Source organism: Canis lupus, chromosome 31, assembly GCF_011100685.1.
Source record: "Canis lupus familiaris isolate Mischka breed German Shepherd chromosome 31, alternate assembly UU_Cfam_GSD_1.0, whole genome shotgun sequence".
Lineage (NCBI taxonomy): Eukaryota > Metazoa > Chordata > Mammalia > Carnivora > Canidae > Canis > Canis lupus.
Window position 1 is genome coordinate 33,219,437 of NC_049252.1, and position 22,829 is coordinate 33,242,265.

At 43.2% G+C, this 22,829-nt stretch overlaps 1 protein-coding gene and 1 long non-coding RNA gene across 6 annotated transcripts in view; one reads left to right on the top strand and one right to left on the bottom strand.

Moving 5' to 3' along the window:
• The window catches only part of ERG (ETS transcription factor ERG), a 186,046-nt gene that overhangs the window by 84,305 nt on the left and 78,912 nt on the right, over positions 1 to 22,829 (bottom strand). Inside the window, exon 1 of one of the 5 annotated variants that reach the window (XM_038581504.1) lies at positions 21,322 to 21,460. The exons of 1 other annotated variant lie outside the window; for it this stretch is intronic. Coding sequence is in view for 2 of the 4 variants with exons in the window: in XM_038581501.1 (XP_038437429.1) it covers positions 21,322 to 21,339 (18 nt within the window). In the remaining 2 variants the exon portion in view is untranslated. Of the gene's footprint in view, positions 1 to 9,631; positions 9,763 to 10,164; positions 10,279 to 21,321; positions 21,467 to 22,829 lie in introns of those variants that run through there. 3 more of the 5 variants (XM_038581503.1, XM_038581501.1, XM_038581502.1) reach the window with 3 other exon arrangements.
• LOC106558104 lies at positions 18,786 to 22,803 on the top strand. The gene is made up of 2 exons (XR_005382395.1): positions 18,786 to 19,016; positions 20,375 to 22,803. It is a non-coding gene; the product is annotated as an uncharacterized LOC106558104 (long non-coding RNA).

The following is a 22,829-nucleotide window of genomic DNA, read 5'->3' on the forward strand; positions in this document are numbered from 1 at the left end:
AGGACACAGCACAGGCACTGCAAGGACACTGTGTACTGAACTGAGCCACAGTGAGCAGTTTCCTAAATTCGCTTTCCGATCCATCCAGCCCCCACCTTGCCGTTAATCACATTCAGTCCAAGTAGGTGAGGGCTTGATGAAATTGTTGATCTTTAGCATAAACCCCTTCATTTGACTTGTTCAGCTTTCCATTGTTCTTTGGGATGCTGAGCCCCCGCCCCCTTTTTATATTAACATGATCCTACATTCAATTCTCTATATAAAACAATTCTTTTTTTTGAAAAATACTTTAAATAAGAAAACATTTATTTTAGGTATCAGTGAGTGGTGATATAGGAATGATTCAAACTTAATCCTGCCCTGACGTATGGGAAACTGACTCAAATTTGGGAGTGTCAGAAATCAAGAAGCATTTACAAATACCCAGGAGGAAATGTCCTTCAACTTTGTGGCCACAGAGAAAACAGTCCAGGTGGGAGGTTGTGGGGAAGATGGAGTTTGGGGATGCTGCCATTTTGTGAAATGGAGCTGTACTTAAATGTATGAAATTGATAACTATTTTAAAGCTCACTTAAATTCTACCTGTGATATAAGTGGGTGAGTTTGGAACTAAACGTGTATAAATTTTTAAAACAGATAGATTCATAACCTCAAAGAAGGAAGTCAGGAAAATGAACCCATTGACTGTTTCTCGGATGGCATCAGAGTGGAGCTAGGCTTCAGAAGAATGGCTAGGAGTCTACTCATGAGCAAATCTGTATTTAAGGAGTGTTTCCTTCCCATAAGCAGGGAAATGTGGGAGGGCATTTCTTGCTGATGTGTGAGTCACCCATTGAGTCACTGTGAGAGGCAAGCCCCATTGTTGGTCCTGGAATCCACTGACAAAAATGGTCATGCCTGTCAATTTCCTGTCACTTCTCTCAGCCCGACTGTCCCCAAAGCACTCAAGGTTTGTATATTCATAGAAGGACACCTCTGGAAAATGGTGAATGTCTCAAGGAGAAAGCCAAGAAATGGGAACCCAGTAGGTGCCACCTTTCCAGGTGTTCCGACATCCTGCTGTCTGCCCTCTGGCTGAGTGTCTTGGGCTATGCCATCTCTTTCTCATGCCAGGAGCTCTTGGGTCTCCGAGCCCAGCTGGGTCCCCAGGTGGGGGCTATGCTCTGCCTTAAGTGCCATCATCCGTCCGTCCGAGGCCCAGGACAGATTCCACAGCAACGATTCCAAATCTCACCCTGCCTCTCCTCTCCTCCTCAGCTTTTTGCCCTGAAAACTACACGCATCTTGAGGGTTTGAGCAAAATCTCATCAATCACGTGATGGCTAGTAGGACAGATAAAACACCTGCTCTTACAGGGCCACAGGAAAACCAAGAGTCCTGGCTGTGTAGAAGGTGGTGGCTGTCCCTTCTTTTCCAAATAAAGAAACAGAGTGAAAGGGGCAGGAGTGGGGGATGGGCAATATGGGTGAAGTGGGGTGGGAGGTGCAGGTTTCCAGCTATGGGGTAAGTGTGTAGCATAAGGGGTGAAAGGTGAAGCATAGGGAATATGGGCAATGGAACTGTAACAGCACTACATGGTACAAGTGGCAGCTGCACTTGTGCTGAGCAGGAGAGAGGAGAGGAAGGACAGGGAAATGGAAAGCTTAGCTCCCTCATTTTTATTTAGAGGAAATGTAATAAGTCTCTAACCAAGGTGTCTGGGTGGCTCAGTTGGTTAAGCATCTGCTTTCAACGCACATCATGATCCTGGAGTCCTGGGATGAAGCTCCACATCGCATCGGGCTCCCTGCTCAGCGCAGTCTGCTTCTCCTTCTACCTGTGCCCCTCCCCTTGCTTGTGCTCTCTCCCTCTCTCTCCCTCTCTCTCTGTCAAATAAATAAATAAAATCTTAAATAAAATCTCTAACCAAAAAAATTATCTCCAGGCTTAATGATAATTTATCCTCAGGGAGATGGACGAGTCTAGGTAAAGGAAACATAGTCCTAACACTGTAGGACTTCAAGACAATAACCGCTGATGTGAACAACATGGTCACAGTGTAGCAGGGGCGCTAAGTGCCTGGGTGAACTCATGCATGGGACCTGCCCTCTCTCCTCAGAAAGGAGGAGCTACTGTCACACCCATTGTAGAGATGGTGATACTGAGCCTTCACACATTGACTAAGTTGCCTAGAGCATATCGTTAGGAAACCCCAGAATTCTGACCCAGCTGCCTGCTTCCAAAGAGGATGTCTAACTATTGAGCACAATGCACCAAATGGCCTGGGACTGAAGTGGCTGCAAAGAGGTTTTGAAACTAGCTCAGCCTGTGAAAAGACACAATGTACAGGACATAAGATGGAAGAAGGGACAGCGACCTAATTGATGTTTCTCTTCATGCTTTTAACTCTGGGCCCCTGAAAGGGACACACACACACACACTTCCACTGGTACTCCATGGCCAAGGCACTCACCAGTCTTGTCACATCCAATGGAAGGCTGCAGCTGGCTACACCCAACACACAGATGGAGCCCTTTGTTAGGTAGGAGGTTCTTCGCACTGCTGCCTCTGAGGAATTAGGTCACAAGAGGCCACGATGCCTGCCACCTGTATTCAGTTCCTCTTCCCAGTGGCCACACAAGTACAGTCGCTGTTCCCAGCCACCCAAGCCTGTTCCTGCCTCAGGGCCTTTGCCCCTACTGTTCCCCCTCTGTGCACTCTCCCACGGGATATGCGACCCTGGTTCTCACATTTCCTTTCTGTCTTCGCCTGACAGCCATCTCCAATCACCTTATCAACACTGGAGCCCCCCACCCCCTGCCACTCGGTGTGTCCCCCACACTTCTCACCCCTGATGTACTCTATCATCACTGTCCCACTGAGTCCTATTTGTCTGTCACACCTCCCATCCCCACTCAATCGGGAGCACTGCATGAGTCCCTCTGCCCCTGCTTCACGTACCCTCTTGTGCTGACCGTCCCATGGGTGTCCAACACATCGGGAGCAAATATGTGAGTTGATTCCCACATGCTAAGCCCCAAAGGGATAAAGTGGTATTGCTCATTCGCCATGCTCCCGGCAGAACTTCTTGAGACAAGCCAAAAAAACGAAGCTACCTGTCATCCAACAAAGAAAAAATCTGCCTACTGTCTTTGGGCAAATATGCGACGAACTCTAAAATCAAACCAGTCTGAAATGGGCACGGGGATTAAACGAAGGTGCCTCCCTGCAGGTGCTTGCTGCCGCAGGAATTCATCGTGGACGCAGTGAACAACCCCCCGCTGCCCAGGTGGAGGGCCACAAGAGCGAAGATCTGATCAGAGGATAATTTTTTTAAAAAAATCTTCAGCAGGGGACATATCCCAACATGTCATTCTGTATTACAAGAGCTGGGTCCTGGCAGTGGGGAGGTGACCGCTTTTGCCTCGGGCCTCTGCAGGGGAACGTGGGCGTCAGTGGCCCAATTGTCCTGGCTGTTTACGAGCCTGATCCTTGTAACACCCCTGAAATGTGTTCTCCTAAAGATGTTCCCCAAGATATGACAGTGCTCTGCATTGTTTCGCTGCATACCACACTCCTATCCCAGAGTAATCCGCCCTTCTTTTAACGGCTGATGACAGCTCCAATGGCTGGGCGAAAATCAGTTGAAGGAAAGGGAAGTCTTGTCGGAAATGAGATTAATCTTGTAACGAGTGTTCAGCTCTGATAACCCATCTGGGCACAACTGCTTAAACCGGAGAGCAATTAACCTTCACCCGACAAGCTCTGTCCAACCGTTATAAACATTAAAGAGACAGGATCCTCCCCTCCTCCTTGTAGACTAAACAACCAGATTTGAATTCCATATAAACGGCCTCTTTCTGCAGATGTGCGCTGATGACAAAGGCCAGGGGAGAGGTGGGTCACGGCTCTGCTCGTAACTCAGGTAACCTGGACCTTGGCTGGAGCCCGCGGAGGTCGCTAGCGTGAACAGTCGCTCCGGGCACTTTTAAATCAAATCCCTAGCTTTAGGGGAGGTGGGCTTAGCTGCTTTCATGCAGGAACACGTCTGCTAACAGCAACACAACCTGAATGGGGTGGGGATTTTTCCCCTTTTCCTTTTGTCCAACAGTAGGCATATTTGCACGGAGCTGGCCCCTTGCACTCGATTCCTCTCTTGCAACCACGCGGGCAACTGCATGAGTGAATGTATCTTGTGGTCACAAAGGGAGATTTTTTTTTTTTTAATCTCTGAGAAGTTACTAGCTTTCATGGAGAGCAAACCTGTGATCTTGCCTTTATCAGCACATGCTGTAACCGACGGGGCTAACCAAGTGGCCCACGGAGAACACTGCGTGGTTAGGGGACCCTCCGGTGAAAGTAAGTTTCCCAACACTGAAGAGAAACCTCTGACATCACTTACCACTCAGGCAATAGCTTTCTGGAGCATTCTTTAAAGATTTGTTTTTATGTATATTTAGAGAGAGAGAGAGAGCATGCATGAGCCAGGAGGAGGGGCAGGGAGAGAGGAAGAGAGAGTCTTAAGCAGATTCCATGCTGACCACAGAGCCTGAAGCAGGGCTCAATCTCATGAACCTGAGATCATGACCTGAGCCAAAACCAAGAGTCTGGACACTCAATGGACTGGGCCACCCAGGCATCCTTGGAACATTCTTTTATATGGGGGCCACTGGATTGTGTTTATGGACATGGTATTAATAATAAATAAAGAATAAGGCCCCGTGACTTAGAGGTGGCTCCAAACCAAGGCAGGTACATAATATACCCTACAGAACATGTAAACAAGAATATGTAAGTATATGTACAAACTGATACAAAGGACAGATGTTCTATATAACCAGCCAGTCTGCTAGTGGGCTAAAGCCTCAGATTCTAAAAAATAAACAAATAATAAAAGGGGAAACATGAGAACAGTCACTTAGCATGTTCTACACAAATCTCTCTCCTGAGGTTTCAATCCAGTCTTCATGATGGCCAGAGACAGCTCTCTAAATACTTCAGGCTAACGTTTAATCTCATCTTATCCCTTGAACTCAGTTTCTTTCTTCCAATGGGTAAGTCATGATATTTGAGGCCTTGCAGATGTGTCTGTACATGACAGGGCTGAGCTTACAAGACACGAGTCACTCACGCTGGCCTCTCGTAACAGAATGAGAGAGAACAGGAGAGCACTGGCATCCGCTGGGCACTATTACTGCCACAGGGACACACTCTTGCAGCCACAGCCAGGAGAGCATGCTTTCATGGTCTACATTTGCATCTCCACAGTGCCTTTTCCTGCCACTGCTGGGCAGGAGTTGTGAAGGACACCCAGTGGGACTTACCCTTGCCTCACAAGGCTTTATGCCACCTCTGTGTTTGCAGCTACATGAGGTAGAAGCAGAAGATTCTGGATGTCCAGTTCTCCCAGTCCCACTGGGAGCTTTCCAGTGTCTCAGGCAAAGGCCAAGTGAAGATGGGCTGGTCAACTTTTCATCCCCAAGGAGCCATCGAGTGCACTCCAAGTAGACAAAGGTGCACATAAACAACACAACAAGAGCTCCTGACTGGTTCTTGATTTAAATTTGCACGTCTTCCCCAAGAAAAATCTTGCGGAGCCTTCATCATTATGGCTAAGATGAAACTCCCTTCTTTGTTTAGTGACAGATTCATGTCATAAGACATGACACCAGGACGCTGAGGGGAAGTTCATGTTTCTGGGCCAGTATCCTCTATGTCTACAACTCAGCAGGTATCAAAACCAGAAGACAAAAATGAAATCATTTTTGATGAGCTTAGTCTTAGGGCCGTGGAGGTTCAACTTGAGAACTTTAGAGAAAAAAGCCACAGGAATCACATATATATATATGATGTAAAAAGCATATTCATCCATGAGTCTACACTGATGGTGAAGCCAGTTCCCCATGTGACACTGATGAGCCCTGCGGTGGCACCAACCTTGCTGCACTCCTTGACATCCACCAAGTAAAACTCTGAGATAAGGAGAAACCACAGCATCACACCCAGTATCTTGTGAAACTGAAACAGCTGTAGAGTGAACGCCTGCCTTACAGTGATTTGTGATTTTGATCATCACACTGGATTTAACAGTGTGATGGCTGCCATTCATTCTGCAGAGCTGTACATGCTTTTCCTGAAACTAACTGCAGTTGAATATTCCCCAATGGCACTTACACACAGGCATGATGCCGGAATCCTAGCATCAGCACTCGGTTGTGAGGATTATCGATGAGTGGCTGCCTGTATTTCCAAAGCCCAAGAGAGGCTGCCAACCTCAAGGCCTGCCTTGTCTCCTTCCTGCCTGAATGGTGCCCCCATCCACGCCCACCTGGAACCTCAGGATGTGGGCTTATTTGGAAACAGGGTCTTTACTGATGTAATGAAGGCAAGGACTGGGGGCGGGGGAGGATCATACGAGATGAGGGCAGAACCTAAATCCAACAAGAGAACCCCAGCAAGGGACCAGAGAGGAGAGAGCAGCCAGATGCAGAGACAGGGTGATGAGATGACAGAGGAGGGGTTCAGGGGATGTGGTTACAAGCCAAGGAATGCGGGCAGCCATCTGAAGCTGGGACAGGCATGGGACCCACTCTCCCTCAGAGCTGCCAGAAGGAACTGACTCTGCTCATACCCTGATTTTGGATGTCTGGCCTCCCAAACCGCAAGAGAATAAATTTCTGTTATTGAAAGCCACCCGGTTTGTGGTTATGTGTTACAGCGGCCCTGGGAAACTAATACACTACGTATAGACACAGTTTTTAACAAAATTTTTGCCACTTTGGGGCATTATATGGCTCACTATTTGCCTTATAGAGTTAGTAAAGTTTCCAAAAGTGCTTGAGTTTATGCCAAAATTACATAAACTCCTGGTTACAGCAACCAGAGAGTCTTACGCTGTCAGAATACTAATTTTTACAAACTTTCCACGTAAATGCCTTTGTCTGACAGTGCCCTGATTCTTCTAAGAATTTTTCTGCTTGTACCACTGAGGGAACAAATGTCTGGTTCACATTCTAATGAAAGTCATCATTGTGTGGGGAGATGTCTTCACAAAGATCTTTAAATCTCTCAAAATGTTATTTGTTTGAAAATAATGTTAGAAGTTAAAAAAAAAACAGCCAATGGAAATGAAAATTTAATTTCTTTAGTATTTTTTCCAACCAACATTTGTGAGGCAAATTATGACAGGTTCATGTATATTCTCTTCCCAACAAAATCTTAGTTCTTTTAAGAATTCCTTTCAATTATCCTAAGAACAATTAAGAGTGTACGGACCTCAAGTAAAATTGGTTGAGAAACACTGGACCCCTACACGGCCAATCAAGTTTCATCTAACTTTTGGACTCCCAAATAAAAGTTGTGGGTGGCTTTCCTTTGACTCCTTAAAAACTAGATCATAGTTTTTGCAGGAGAGGAACCAAGTCAGATTTCTTTTGTTCATATATACTGGCTGGAGACATGCTCCACTTAGGCAAAGATTTCAATACACATTTGGTCATGTGTTCATGTTTTCATTCATTCAGCAAACATTTACAGGGTAGCACTTCACGTGCCAGGCACTGTGCTAGGTGCAGGAGAAACAACATTAGACCAAATTCATAAACCGTTACATTGAAAATCAGTTAAAGTTACCAAGATAACAGAATAGTTTAGGTTTTATGAAAGATCACATTTTCTTTGGCTTATATATAATGCCTTAAACAGTAAGGCTTATCACTAAGCTAAATACTATGTTTGCTAAACTTAAAATCTTAACTTAAAATTTCAATAGGAAATCCGGTTTTATTATCTGGCTTAGATAAGTTGGTTGTTAATTGCTATTAAAGTTAATCTTTAGGGACACCTGGGTGGCTCAGTGGTTGAGTGTCTGCCTTCGGCTCAGGGCGTGATCCCGGGGTCCTGGGATCAAGTCTCGCATCAGGCTCCCTACAGGGAGCCTGCATCTCCCTCTGCCTGTGTCTCTGCCTCTCTCTCTGTCTCCCATGAATGAATAAATAAAATCTTTAAAAATAATAATAAAAAATAAAGTTAATCTTTATTATAAAGCAGATTGTCTTGTAATCAAATACAAAGAACTTACTATTAACAAAAATGTCCTAGCACATCATACCCATTGCAGATGGGTATTAAATATTACTATTATATACTATATTACTATATATATACGATACTATATACTACTATAGGATTATTATACAGTAATTACAGTAGAGTAAGACTGCCTGATTCACTGATGATTATGGAAGCTGTCAGTGTGAACCAGTACATCAGATACCAGTATATGTCTTAGGAGATTAAGTTCTAGCCTCCCTGAAATTTCAAAGGAGGGGCTGCAGTAACAACAAAAGAGAAACACGTAGTGCCCATTGTAATTCATTAAACCCAACTCTTCATTTCTTTGTGCCCAGAAAGACTTTTTGCATAAGGGATTCTAATGCCTGAACACTGAGGTAATGTGAGGCAAAGTTTGGATATATAAACACTAATGGGTGTTGCCACTTAGTGAAAGTGAAAGCACTGCTTGGCTTTACCCCATCTGGACAGGTGTCATGTAGCAGAACGCAGGCTCCAAGAACCGTATTTCTGCTTCTAGTTTTCTAAATTTTTTTTTAATTTTTTTTTATTTATTTATGATAGTCACACAGAGAGAAAGAGAGAGAGGCAGAGACACAGGCAGAGGGAGAAGCAGGCTCCATGCACCGGGAGCCCGATGTGGGATTTGATCCCAGGTCTCCAGGATCACGCCCTGGGCCAAAGGCAGGCGCCAAACCGCTGCGCCACCCAGGGATCCCTGCTTCTAGTTTTCAAATGGAAAGCATCTCCCATCACAGCCTTGGCAGAGACATGTGCACATATCAGGCACATGCTCACAAATGTTCCCATCACAGTTATATTCTGGACAGCCCCATGATCACCCCACCTTCCCAAACATGGGCAGGTTCTTTAGGACACACATGCCTGTGTCTAACATTAGGTGTCCACATGTGACCCAGGGGCATTCAAGACACTGGTCTCAACACATAGTAATACCTCTGTCTTCTGATCAAAAAAGTGCAACTTCCCTCATAACTTTGAGGGGCAACTAACACAATACAGTGCATATAAGAAGTCAATAATTGCCCATTGAATGAAATGAATGAATTCTCTATGACATATGAGCAAGTATCACCTCACAATTAATGAACTCATTCAGGCATTTATTACCCAGGCAGACAGTTATTTATTATTGAACAGACATCTAATAAAGGCTTGCTTCTTACTGGGCATGTTCATCACAAACAAAAGATATGATAATTCAATAGATGGAGACGCCTGGGTGGCTCAGCGGTTGAGTATCTGCCTTTAGCTCAGGGCATGATCCCAGGATCTGGGATCGAGTCTCACATCAGGCTCCAAGCATGGGGCCTGCTTCTCCCTCTGCCTATGTCTCTACCTCTCTCTGTGTGTGTCTCTCATGAATAAATAAACAAATCTTAAAAAAAAATAGATGCCTCCTCTCCTCCTGTAGAAAATGTACCAGCTATAGTAGCTGGTTCAATCTAGCACTTGACTTCTTCCACTCTAGGGCTCCTCCAGAAACCAGCTGTAACTCGCCATTGCAGACATGCATTCATTCACGCATAGAAAAGGCGAGGGAGGTGACAGTGAGTACCTCACAGTCCTCCATCTTGGTTTTTCTTTGGATCTTCAAAATTGTTGGTTTTCTGAGCTCATGAAAATGCAGCTGAGTTCAGCAGCTAAAATTTTAAGTAACATGTTGCTTGAACCATTGAAGGGACCCCCGGTGGTGACTCTATTATGGCATGTCTACTATTCTAAGAAAAAAAAAAAGCAAAAAAAATACCATGAGAAAGCAGCAAATAATATATAGGGAAAGATTTTCACCTCTTTAGATAGATCCATATCTATTTAGATAAATACCCAAAGCATATTGGAGGATACCTTTCAAAAGCTGAACACTGAAACAAACAGTCAAGAATGGATTACTTCAGAAAAAGTAAAATACGGGATGAGATTAAATACTAGGAACGAGACTAGAGTGAGTAACCAAAGTGCTCATAAAAGCAAATATTGCACACAACGCATGCTATTATTTAATGCTCAAACCACCAAGATGCAGGCACTGTTATCATTACTCAATCTGTTCTACAAATGAGCAAGTGAGGCACAGAAAAGTGAAGTCACCTTGCCAGGGCACAGTGGAGCTAGGACTCGCCCCAGGCAGTCTGGTTCTGCTTCCTAAGATGGAATATGAAGCCTTAATCTCAAAAGGGGATCATGAGAAATTTAGCTCTCACTCCTCTTCTGTATCCTAGAAAAAAAGGAAGCGAGTAGAAAAAGACTCTTAAAAATGAGTTTAATTTCTCAAATGTTATTATTCTTTTAAAAGAATATGTCTCTGTGCATGGAAAAAAGACCAAAATATCCAAGAAGTGCCAAGTCTTCACCGACCCTTCACGGTGAAATATCAATCATTTTAATTTCCTTTTCTAAATGCTTATTTTCTAAAACCTATAGTAATTGTTTTTAAAATAGGGGTTAAAGAACAAAGGTTTTATTATTGTTGTTGTTGTTTGAGCAATGCTATTCAGTGGATATACTGAACCTGTATCCACTTCAGGCTAAAGAAAATAAGACAAAACAAACCCAACCACAAGCCCCAGTCAAGCAGTGGTGATTTTCAGGGAGGATGCCAGTAGGGGTGCTGCTCCATCCCACACCAAAGTCATGTCTATCTGCTGTACAACCCTTCACCAGCATCACAAAACCGTGATTCTACTGGCACTGGAACCAATACGGACTCTGGAGATCAGAGAGTCATTTTGCAAAGAACCAGAGGTGCGGGAGGTGGCATCTGGAGGGAGGCATGTTGGGGGACGCCCCAGGACATTTCAGTAAAATGTAACAAAGCTGTGCAATACAGTTGCAAAGGACGGAAGGAGTCTTCACTCAAACAGGAGGATCCGAAGAGCTTCCAGTGTCTTCCAAGAAGATGAGTAAAAGTATATCAACAAATGACTCCTGAAAAGAGTGTCTCTTTGAGCAATTTCATGTCAACTCAACCTGCATATACGTACGGAGTAACTGTAGATAAAATCATAGGGCACACGCATGTACTAGCCTCTTCATGAGACAGGACTGCATCTAACCATGTCTGGCAGTTTCTCTGGGTCAAGTGCAGTCTGCCACCCCACCTGGTGGTCATCAACATCTATGGAGAAGGTCCTGGAGGAGGCGCTCTACTGGACACGATGTTCTTGACATTGCAAGAGCTTTCAGATCATCAAAGGAGGTGCTCTAGCATGATGTGACCCAACAACTAAGGGCAGCTCGGTCTTCTGATTCTTTTCAGGCCCGGTAGGAGATGGGAGGCGGAGGTTTCCGTGTTTGCAGTATGTAAACATCACTCTTTGGAGTTCTGCCCATGCTTGACTTGAGTGGTTTTCAGGTGCTGTTTATTTGGTTTAGTTTATTGTTAAGTGTTACTGTTTGTTGACTTGGTATATTATTTTCCCTTACAAAGGGGCCAGTTGGTAAGGACACATCCTGTAGATGGATAATTGATGATTCCCCATTGTTCAATGTTTGTGTGTTGTGGTTTTATGTGCTTTGGTTCAAAGGACCCAAACAATGCATTCACTGGAACTTCATAGCTGGTGTAAAGTCAGCACACAGAACAATCTGTGCACTGAGATTTCTGTACCCAAATCTGGTGATCTCCACTTGGCTGAAGAAAGCAAAATCTAAAATGACCTTTACTCTAAATAACCACAGAAAAAAAACCCCAGCACTTGAATCTCCAAGAGCCTTATTTTCCACCGACTACAAAGGCAGACTCACGCATCGTTCACCATGATTCACAGGGGACGGAGGTTCCTACACGACACACCTCTTACTCACAGACACGTCTGGTCTGGTGACACTCATCCCCGCCAACAACAGCACGGAGACAAGAGCAAGGATGGAACAAGAGACTAAAACCATTACTTCAGAGACGGTGGGTTTCCAACTGCTTTGAGATAGAGAATTAGGCCAGAAGGTCTGTAGCAACAGGTTTATTCCCCCCGGGAGAGGAGACAGTGAGTGAGGAGCACACATGCGCAGGGGAAGTCTCCAGCGGAGCCCTTCCTGCCGTGGTGTGCCTCTGGCGGGGCTGGCGATCTGCGGAGGAAGTGAGCGCAGGAAGTATCTGTCTACAAACCCTTTATCCTCAAGGCAATTGCTGCTGCAGCATTTTACTGTTTACCAAAGCAGTAAACATGTGATCTAAAAAAAGATGTTTTCCATCTCCAAAGAGCAAGGCTTAACAAAAATATATGTGTGCTTATTTCATAACCAGCCTCTTATCAAAGCTGTGCGCGGTATGATTGTGCTTCCCAGAGAAGGGAGTCAATGGGAACGGCTTTTTAAGGAGGACAGAAGGTACTCTGTCAGAGATGCCCAAGGAACAAACAGTGGTTCTCTCCACTGGGCTGCTCCTCTAGCCAAGTAAATTGTATTTCTCCTCTAAAGCTTAATGCAAGCTTAAAAGGGCTCATTGACTGGCTTGAGAGGTAAAGTCAAGACAACTATCCATATCGACTCAAATTGGTGGGATGGACAACCCCCAAATCAGATCAATCATAAAGTCACCTGTACCTGACTTTGGACAATATTCTTATTTTACACCTGACTCTAAACACACTTCTAATTCTAAGAGTTCACATAAGATGAAGTAAAAAATAGAACTCGAAGTAGACGTGTGGCGGCTAGGGGTTTTGATGGCATTTACCTGATTCTTTTCAGGCCTTGTAAGGAGCCTCTTGGCCACTCCTCCCTGTACATCTTTATCCCAGATCGAAGGCCTATGAGCTGCACCGTCCCAGATGCCTGTGGACAGACCAGCAGTGGAGAATCCCAGAGAGCCAGCGTGATGTGAAAGGAGGCAGGTCCCAGGGGAACCTGTGAGCACTCCTCATTCCTGTTGTCCCATATGTTTTCGAACCCTCCACTGGGTTGTTAGCTATCGCAAAGAGGGGGAAAGAGGAGGGAAAGAGGGTGAAGGTGAGAAGTACAGAGAGGAGCAGGGAGTGACAATGCCCCAAAGTGTCTTCTCCAGGAGCGGCTGCACCCAGACTCCACCACAAGCACCTCCCAGCATGGTAAGTCACCTCCAGGGCAGATGAAGTGCTGTGAGTAACGGAGAACTCATCATCTGTAGGAGTTTTTACTTCATAATAAAAGAAAGAGAACATTGGAAAATTGGCTCAAAAAAAAAAAAAACTGCTGCAGAAATTGAAAAAAGAAAGAAAGAAAGAAAGCTTTTGTGGATTTCCTGATTTTAACCCTAGAAGAATTTGACTTGAGTAAACATTTATTAAGTACTTCGTACGCAATTAGTAACTTTCAGTTCACCTCACCAGGACCCCATTACACAGGTAAGAAAAAACAGATATTGTGAGGTCAGCACTTGTCAAGGGTGATATGCCAGGAAGACCATGTCCATGTTCCCTGAGGAGGTGCTAAGGCCCAGCAGAGGTGAATTCACCTGTTGGCTCCCACAGCAGCAAGCTCGGGCCACCATCCCCTAGGCTAGCTCCCTCCCTCCCCACCCCACCCTTCCCTTCCTTTCCCCTGCAAGCAAGATAAGACCAATCCTTTCCCCCACAGAGGCTATTTTAAGGATGCTGTGAAGACATGTAGAGTATCAGTGTCTCCCTGGGCACGAGATAAACACAGGCTGGGCTTGCTCCATTTCACCTTCAGCTTTCTGTTTGATCTTTGGAACATTAGGGAATACATACACATACCACAGGTCCAAGGAGCGCTTTGCAATATTAAACCACACACACACTTTTTTTTCTTTTAACTTGGAGCAATGTCTTGGGAAATCTACCTCAAATTGAGACACAGACTAATCGTGTTGACAAATTCTGAAGTGTTGTTTCAACAGCTTCCTCTTCCTCAAAGGTGAGTATCACATGCATACAGTTAAGTCGGAGAAAGAAAACTCGGTAAGGCCAGTGGGACCCAAAGGGGACAGGATGGTGAACCTGCTACCGGCCCTAGAGGGTCAGGGGGATTCTATCTTCGGTACAGACTCTACATCCATAAAAAAAAAAAAAATCAATCTGCTACGCTGTAATTTTATAAGGGGAAGACAGCCATTCAATCCCCAAAATGTAATGATTTAAAGGTGGCTCTGCTAGATTCAAGAGCGCAGGTTCTTTGCCTGATAGGTTATAAACGTTCTTGACAACGTTCTCCAGAACTTGACACGCACTGTCTTGAACAAAAGCATGGGAAGGACCAGCCCTGGCATCCATGTTATGATTGGACTGTGATGTGGCTTTAAAAATAAATAATTTTGCTTAGCCTTGGCATTTCTTTTCTACATGTCTCAACACTTATCTGTGCACAACAGAAGTTTACCGTTCTTCCCAGAGTTGAATCCCATGAGCACCCCTGCTGAAAGACTTGTAAGGCCTGCTGGAAAACGAAGCTGCATTTTCATGACCGATGCCAAGGCGAGAGAGCAAGGAAGTTGATACTTGGGATGAGGAAATTTAAATCAGCAGCTGATTTGGAATCTGGAACCACTGCCCTGTGGATATGGCCAAATATGGGAAAGAATTCTTGTCACCAAGCAAATGCAGATGGGTGCTGGAGTTGAGCTCTTGAATTTTCTGGCATTTTATCTTGATTAGTCACCGAAAGCAGAATAACTGTTGCCTATGGAGTTTTTCACACAAGAGTAGCAACAAAATAAGCCAGTTATAAGAAGTTTCATTATTCAGTTATTTAATGTATCATTGTTTCATTTGATAAATCATTTTTCTACATAGTCATTCAGTATTTGAGGCAGGGCAAGTAGCAGGAGAAAGAGATCATAGGATGGTAAATTGAGGGGAGACAAACAGATTTGTGTTACCTGAGCAAGTGCCTCAGCCTCTCTAACCCTCTCCCCTGGTTCCTGGTATGTACAAAAAGCAACAGTATCTAGGGGGCATGAGTATCAAATGAGATAATGCAAGCACCTAGCACAGAATCTGGCTTTTATGCAGTTTTGAGGATGATGGTAATTTGGACTAGGAACTCTAGATACAACAGCTACCTCTTAAAAACATTTCCTTAAGCTCTTTTAAAACATCAATGTAATTCTATTAAATTAATTTTTACTTAACTAAGAGAACTCTCAAGAAATATGACTTCTATTTAAAATCTATGATAATGGTTAATTATTCTACATCTTAATTTTCTCTTTATGACTTCAAAAGATTTTAATTTTTAAAAAATTAACAAAAAAAAACTTTAACAAGTATTCATTGAACCTCTATACTTTGCCAGTCACTGATGAGGACACAAAAGTGGTGGACAGACTGTCACTAAGAATGAGTTCCAAGGCTTACATAGGTCTGTGCACATGATGTATTCACAGAGTATTCACACTCATAAACACAAGCAGAGCTGGGAGTATGTGCTGACAAGAGACAACGAAGTTTAAGAGAACAGAAAGAATAAGGAATGATCTTTAACTTTAGGAAACATCCCTCAGGCAAGTTTTATAAGGGGAATGTGTGGGAAATACGTTTGATCAAACAGAATGAAGGCATGAAGAAGAAATCGGTCCAGAAGTCCAGTGGCCACTGGTTGAAATAGGTTCACAGCAAAACACAAAAAACAGCAAAATCTAATGAAATACTATAAATAAGGAAACACAAATAAGAGATGCCAGCCTTGCCTGTGAGAATGGCAAAGATTCAAAGGGTAAAATATTCACAATTGTATGGAGTGCATGCAACCGGCCTTCTCTATGGCTAGAGGTGGGAACTAGTAGAATCTTTCTGTAAAGTCAAGTGGCAGGTTTTTTTTTTTTTAATTGCCAAATATTTAAATTTCCCAGTTAAAAATATGACTTTAAAAATATGTATGCCCATTGGCCCAACAATTCCTTTTGTAAGTGCCGATACTAATAAAGTGAATTTTTAAAAATTAGAGAATGTATGGCAATGCTAGTAGTGAAAAACTGAAAGCAACATTATTTTCTATAACAGGATATTGGTTATATAAAAGATAATATTTATTGTAGATGGGATATAAGGAAGCCTAAGAATTTTGCTTATTGAAAATGTTTTAAGTGACATGGGGAAATCACCTAAAAAAAGAATGTTAACTAAGAAAACCTGGATGGATAGTCAGGTGGATAAAAAACATGCGGAAGGAAGACACACCAAATGTTAGTAATTTTCTCTGGCTGCTCGGGATCAGGAGCAACTTACATTGACTTTGTAATGATTTTGTTTTTGTTTTTTTCTACATTGTGAATGTTTTATTACTATATAATTTGTGCAAAACAAGATGTATTTTTCAAAATTAATGAGAAAATAGAACAGTGGAAGATATTTCAATATTCCCATTCTTGCCCTAATCAGGAGCAACATGCACTGCAGGTCTCAACCCTCCTTCAGCAAAACAGCAAACAGCCTCTGCCCTCAAAACAAACCTAAACCAACCCTCTGCCCAGCCACACCTTGAGTGACCCTTGCATGTGTTTGCTATCTGCCCTGCTGCACCCTGACCCAAGGACTCCTACAGGCTCCTCCTCCTCCTGACCTCCCCTAGCTTGGTACCTCCCAGACCTAGGTGTGCCCTGGTCTAGGTGGGGACACTACAGTACTGACATGTAGAGGTGACCCTGTTCTTTTTGAAAGCACTGGAGCAGAGGCTGTGTAGCTCTGGGCTTCACAACTGAAGCGGGATAAGGTAAGACTAAATGGATTTGGATGGTCCAATGGCATCTGCCATTTATTGGGCACCTACCAGAGGCTCTATAGACCCCTACCAACACAAAATGGGATAGCCATTTTAATCCCATTTTATAGGTGAGGAAACTGAGGTCAGATAGGTTAAGTCACACAGGCTCACGTGACTAGTCAGGATCCAAATGCAGGTGTCCCTGTAGAAATGAAATCTCAGAAGCTGTGTACAGAATCCCCAGGGCAGGGAATAGCTGTCCTCCATCCTGTTGGGACAAAAGGAGGAGGTGGGTCCTGTGGCATCTGCAGTGTTTCCTAGCCCTGAAGAGAAGATCCTGCCAGAGCAGAGTGTGCTACCAAACACTAGAAGGACCTGGAGACTGTCTCTGTCAGTCTTCTCGGAAGATTTAGACTTCAGAGAAATCCATAATCCTGGCTTTCCCACAGCCTCCTGTATGGGTGATTCTCTTCTGCATCAGCCATTTAATCAATGTACCTGCCAAGTTACTGGGATGCCAATAACATGTTTTCTGCTTTGGGTCAACACTTCTACAGAGGGACTCTTAACTCCAAAGTTCTAAACACAGAAGTAATATTTTCCATAAGGCATTGGTAGTGGTGGTTTTATTTATTCTATTTTTATGTATGCTTTTTCAAGAGACTCAAATAAGTATGTGTGTGTTTGTAGGGTTTTTTTTTAAGTAAAGGTCTATTTTGCAAAATAATGATGATAATAATGAAATAATCACTTTAAAGAAAATGTAGATAATTAAGAAATGATTCAGGCTTTCAGAACATTCTGAGTGCACTAGAATCCTACGTAAGAGTATTTAATAGGAAAGAATCCAAAAATTTCATTGTTTCTTGTTCCCCTTTCCATGGTCACTGAGTCAGGACGGTGAGTGGACACAGGTGCACACACACAGAGGGCTAGGGAGTGCAAACCATGTCAGAGAACTGCCCATGAATGCAGGCAACATGCACTTTAAGTTAATGGCCTGGAGGTGCCTGGGTGGCTCAAGTCAGTTAAGCTTCTACCGTCAGCTCAGGTCATGATCTCAGGGTCCTGGGATCAAGCCCTGCATCAGGCTCCCAGTTCAGCGGGGAGCCTGCTTCTCCCTCTGCCTGCTGCTCCCCCTGCTTGTGCTCACTCTGTCAAATAAATAAAATCTTTAAAGAAAAAAAAAAAGATAATGGCCTTGACGTCCACTTTCAAGCAAGGACAGGAGATCAGGGCCTGCTCTGGGGACATGCCATTTACATAGCGGGACAGCAGCATATTACATTTTATATTCCTTCCGCTGCCACTGAGTATCCCCCTCCCCCACAGTAACGAAGACTGAAACAAGTCTCACCCCACATAAGCCAGCGGACTGATGAAAAATTACATGCCTAGAGCCATTCAACTCATTAATCACATCCACCCAAACCCTAGGAGATGAACTTTACTTCATACAACCCTGAGCTTTTCACTAACTTTTCCTTCACACATGATGGCAAATATTCAGAGTGCCTGCTATGTGCAAAGCATGAAACATAGAAAATAAGCAATATATTTTTAAATTAACACCATGTTTCAATCATCAAACCCTCCAACCTCTCTTAAATCAAAGTAACTTCTTTAAACAACTAATGAAACAGTGATAGTGTGCTCCCTCATCAAGCCTTGTAATTTTCCACATCCTGCCTGCTTCTAAGATGCCTTCCACTGGCACCATTCTCTCCTTGTCCTTCACAGTCAGAGCTCTGTGATAACGGAAAATCCCCACACTCCCATTTTCAGGACAAAGGGTCTTGAAATTCTAGGATCAGGGATTATAATGTAGCATTCAAGGGCCACCAGAGGAATCCAAGAGTTGAATTGTACTTGGACAGATTCACTTGCTTTATCATTCTAAGCATCGCATTATACACATTTAAGGGCATTTATCCTGAGATGGGATCACTGGCTTCATTAGACTTGCCAAGTGACCCAAGGCATAATGAAGGGATCAACGAAGTCTTTGGAGACTGGATTAAAAGTTCTAACCTAAGCACAACCAAAGTTCCGAGGGTAACAACTGGCTCCTTGGAGTCTCTAAGCAACACCATGCAGTTCTGAGAGGAAGGACGGAAACAGGGTGTTAAGCACCCCTCAGTACTGTCAGATGGTGGGAAAGGCAAAAAGCAGATGGGAGCACCAAAACTGATCCATGAATCACCCATGGGGACATCACCTTTGATGCTTACGTGTTTATTTGAGAACTCTTAAAATCTGATCTTAAAATCTGTGGACACTTAGAGATAAACAGGCACTCTCAGGTAAGTTCCCCAAATTCCTTTGCTTCTTCCAATGGAAACTTTTTATTCCCGATTCCAAACACCAAGAGAAAATGATGACAAGGGTCACAAAGACGGGATACAAACATCTAACTTTTCATAGTGCCTCACAAGGTCTTATAAATATTAATGAGAAAAAAGCCCACTCCAATGGGGAGTACCAAATTCAGTGAATCTGATGCTTAATCGACTAATTGATTTATTTACTGAAACAACAAAAGAACAGAGTGTGTTTGAGACTAGAAATTGCCTGTATGACAGGCTGTTTCCTAATTCCAACGGACAGCCATAATTTTCCTTATGCTAATTTGAGCTTTGCACTCACATAATTAAAACTGCAGTCAACAGAGTCGGGCCGCCTTTTTCCACTCTATAAACAAGTCTGTAAAGTCATCTCATTACTTTACCCAGGAAGCCCAACAGAACACGTTTTAAAGGAAGTTACCTATAAAGATGGGCTATTTTGTTTGAACAGAGGATTAAAAAGAATCCACTTGAAGTTATTTTAAAGTTCACCTGAGATATATAAAATATACACATAACCAGTGCCATCACATATTAAAGTGATTACAGTACCCTAGAAAAGTGTTAACTACGATCCAAAGTTTATTCTAAAACATTCAAGCTTCAAAATAACTTCCTATCTTCAGAAATGTATGCTTCAAATTAAACAGTATAATACATTTGTCTTTCACAAAACATACCCCACATTCTAAAGAACGGGCCATTATGTCAATGTCCTTCAATACACTGATTTTTTTTGGAAACACACACAATTGTACTCAAGCTATTCAAAATTCACAAAGAATATTTTATTTAATTGTTATGAAATATGGACACAATTAGTAAAAATAAGAAAAGGGTAGCATTCTGCATTATAAAAAATAATTTCTGCTCATATAGTTGAAAGAGGGGCACATCAAACCTCCACTTTTAAAATTCTTTCCCATGATAGCTACATTTCACAGCAGACTCCAATCCTTGATGCCAAAGAAAGAAAAACCTTTGTAAGGTTAGTTTTTGGTACATGATTTTTTCATACATATTACTGAACGTTCCGCGAAAAATAAAACATACCTTGAGAGGCAAAAACTGAACAAAGCTTCTAAGACACAGTTCATATGGCAGGTATTAATCATACCCTCTAATACAAACATTTCAGATACCAAACCAAGAAGGATTTTTGAAAATGCCGTGGCCCAATTCTGGGCAAACTTCCATATTCATGAGCTTTCAAATTAACCAAGACCCTTGATGAAAATACAACCAAATGCTTCCCGCCTATACACAGCAAAACTAAAGACACACAACTAATTAAGCTTTCTTTTTCTTCCTTTCAGTAGATTTTTGCTGCTGATTTTTCTCATTTCGACAAATGTCACCAAGGCAAGGTGGCCTTGAAAATATTTCAACAGACCACCACTTCACAGACTCCATGCCGCTACCTTATACTAACGATTCTACTGGCTTCGCTTAGAGGAATTAAGCTAAATATAGGTTCCCATCTACACGGATTCACCACCCCATTAATAGCTCTATGCTATCTACTAGAGACATTTGCAAGAAAAACATCAGACCACATACCCCGGAGCACAGAGCACTGGTCGGCCACCGCTCTTCTATTCCCACAAACCAACCATGATGGGCAAGAACATTTACTCACAGCGCACAGAGGAGTAGTATTTTATTAAAGTTAAATATGTAACCCAACAAATCGAATTACCACCGTTTGAGTTATGAGAACAATCCACTCTCAGCATGAAGGATCCAAAAACCAAGCCAACATTTGCGTGTCCCATGACCAACCGCCACTTGTCAGGTATCTCTTCGTTTCCACTGGGGCTGGCTGGCAACCCTGATGCTAAGGAGTCATTCAAGAGCATCCAGAAGTTCAACATTTACCAGCCCATCTTTTTCTCCGACCCTGCCCTCCAACCTCTCTGAGTCCAATGCCTTCCAGCAGATACACATCCACGCACCGCTAGGGATGGTTAAAGAATACGAAAATTCGGACGCGCTCCAAAAAGCCTTTGCAAAAGTCATCCACAGCACTCAACAGTGAATTTAGAAACCCCAATTTTTTTCTGAGTTTGAAGTTTTTAAGCCTTGCGGATGGTTGGAGTAGGAAAAAGGAAATTTACTAGGCAGTGCAGAGGAAATCTTGTTGTCCTCTATTGTGGCAGTGGGGGTGTTGCCCAATCCTGACTTATCTGCCTTGATAAAGGAAACCAAAGAAAAGAGTAACAAGCACAAGATTTTGTCAAACGAAAAGGAACCCTTTTCTTACCTTAATGGTGCTGGCCATAATGCAATCAAATTTATTGATCGTTAATAAATGTTAATAATAATTATTGCTTCTCTCTGACCAGAAAGTAGTTTTGATGAGGTTGTTTAGAGCGGATGAGATTGTGCTAAGTCTGGGAAATGAAGTCAGCCAATGGCAGGAAGAGGTTTCTATTGGTCCTGGCTGCCCAGCCCGAAGAAACAGGATATTTGGGAGTGGAGAGATAAGGGACCCTGAAAACAATGTTGTTTTTCTTGATGATATGCAGCCAGGAGGTGTTTTTTTTTTTTTTTTTTTTTTTTTAATTAAAAGAAAAAAGCATCCATTGCCTGGGACCAGGACCGCCACAGCAGGTGTGATTTGGTGTGCTGTCGTGTGACACGCTGCCCTGAGGCAGGATGCAGATGTGGCGGGACTCCACATGGCTTCACACGGGCTCTGAGCACCTCGGAACGAGGCGCAGAGGGCCCCCTCGAGCCAGGGTGCCAGGCATTCTGCACCCCCAGCTCCCTGGACCTGTCACACGCCTGGGACACAGGCCATGAGCCGCTCCTCCCCATACCCTCCCTGTTCCTTTCTCCCAAAAGGAAACTCTGCAGGTAGAACTTAGTTCATATCAATGTAATATATTTCCTTGCAGATTTTTAATGGCCTTCATTTATTCAACATCTCACATGAGTTTTCCAGAAGAATTTCATTTTCTCTTTCCAAACACATGCAATTTTTATTTTGCTCCATGATAAACCAGATGAAAACATAAAGACTTGCTAATCGATAAGGTAAGCAAGGCAAACAGAGAAGAGTAATAAACCTGTCAAATCCTAGTTTTTAAATATTTACTGAAAATTCAAGTAACAAAAATAAATAAATCCCAAATAACTAAAATTATACTACAGGTGGTTTATAATGTGAGCATGCCGGTCCTGCTCTAACAAAAGTCAGTGTGGCAGGACCACAGACCCCGAGAGAACTCTTGGCTATGCACGGATGCCACGTGAAGACCTCATTAAGTGTTTGAAAACCCAAGCTCCAAGTTCAGGGCCACACGTCTGTTTTCCACTCAAAGGAAGTACAGCTAATGGGGGCTTGAACATTCCTTAGAGGATTTCAAGCCTTTAATTACTCATTTTCAGGAAATTACTTGTTCTCTGGAAGAAACAACATTTTGCTTTGAATCTAGCTACACGAAAGCTGGACCAGGGAAGAGGTGTGGTCTCCATAGGGGACCCGCAGAACACAAGAGACCAAATCCTGAGTGATTGAGCAACGCCTGTTTCCAGAGGTGGGTGGTCAGGGGAATGGATTTCGCTGGGACTTCAGGCCTGCATCTGTCAAGAGTTCTATAAACAAGCCCAGGTTCCCATATCTTCTATTGTCCCCTGGCTCCCCTCCTTGTGTTAGGATAGGAGGAGGGGGGACAAAGAGACAGCAAAGGGAAGAGAGAATAGAATAGAATAGAATAGAATAGAATAGAATAGAAGAAAAATAAAAGGCAAAGAGAAAAAAGAAAA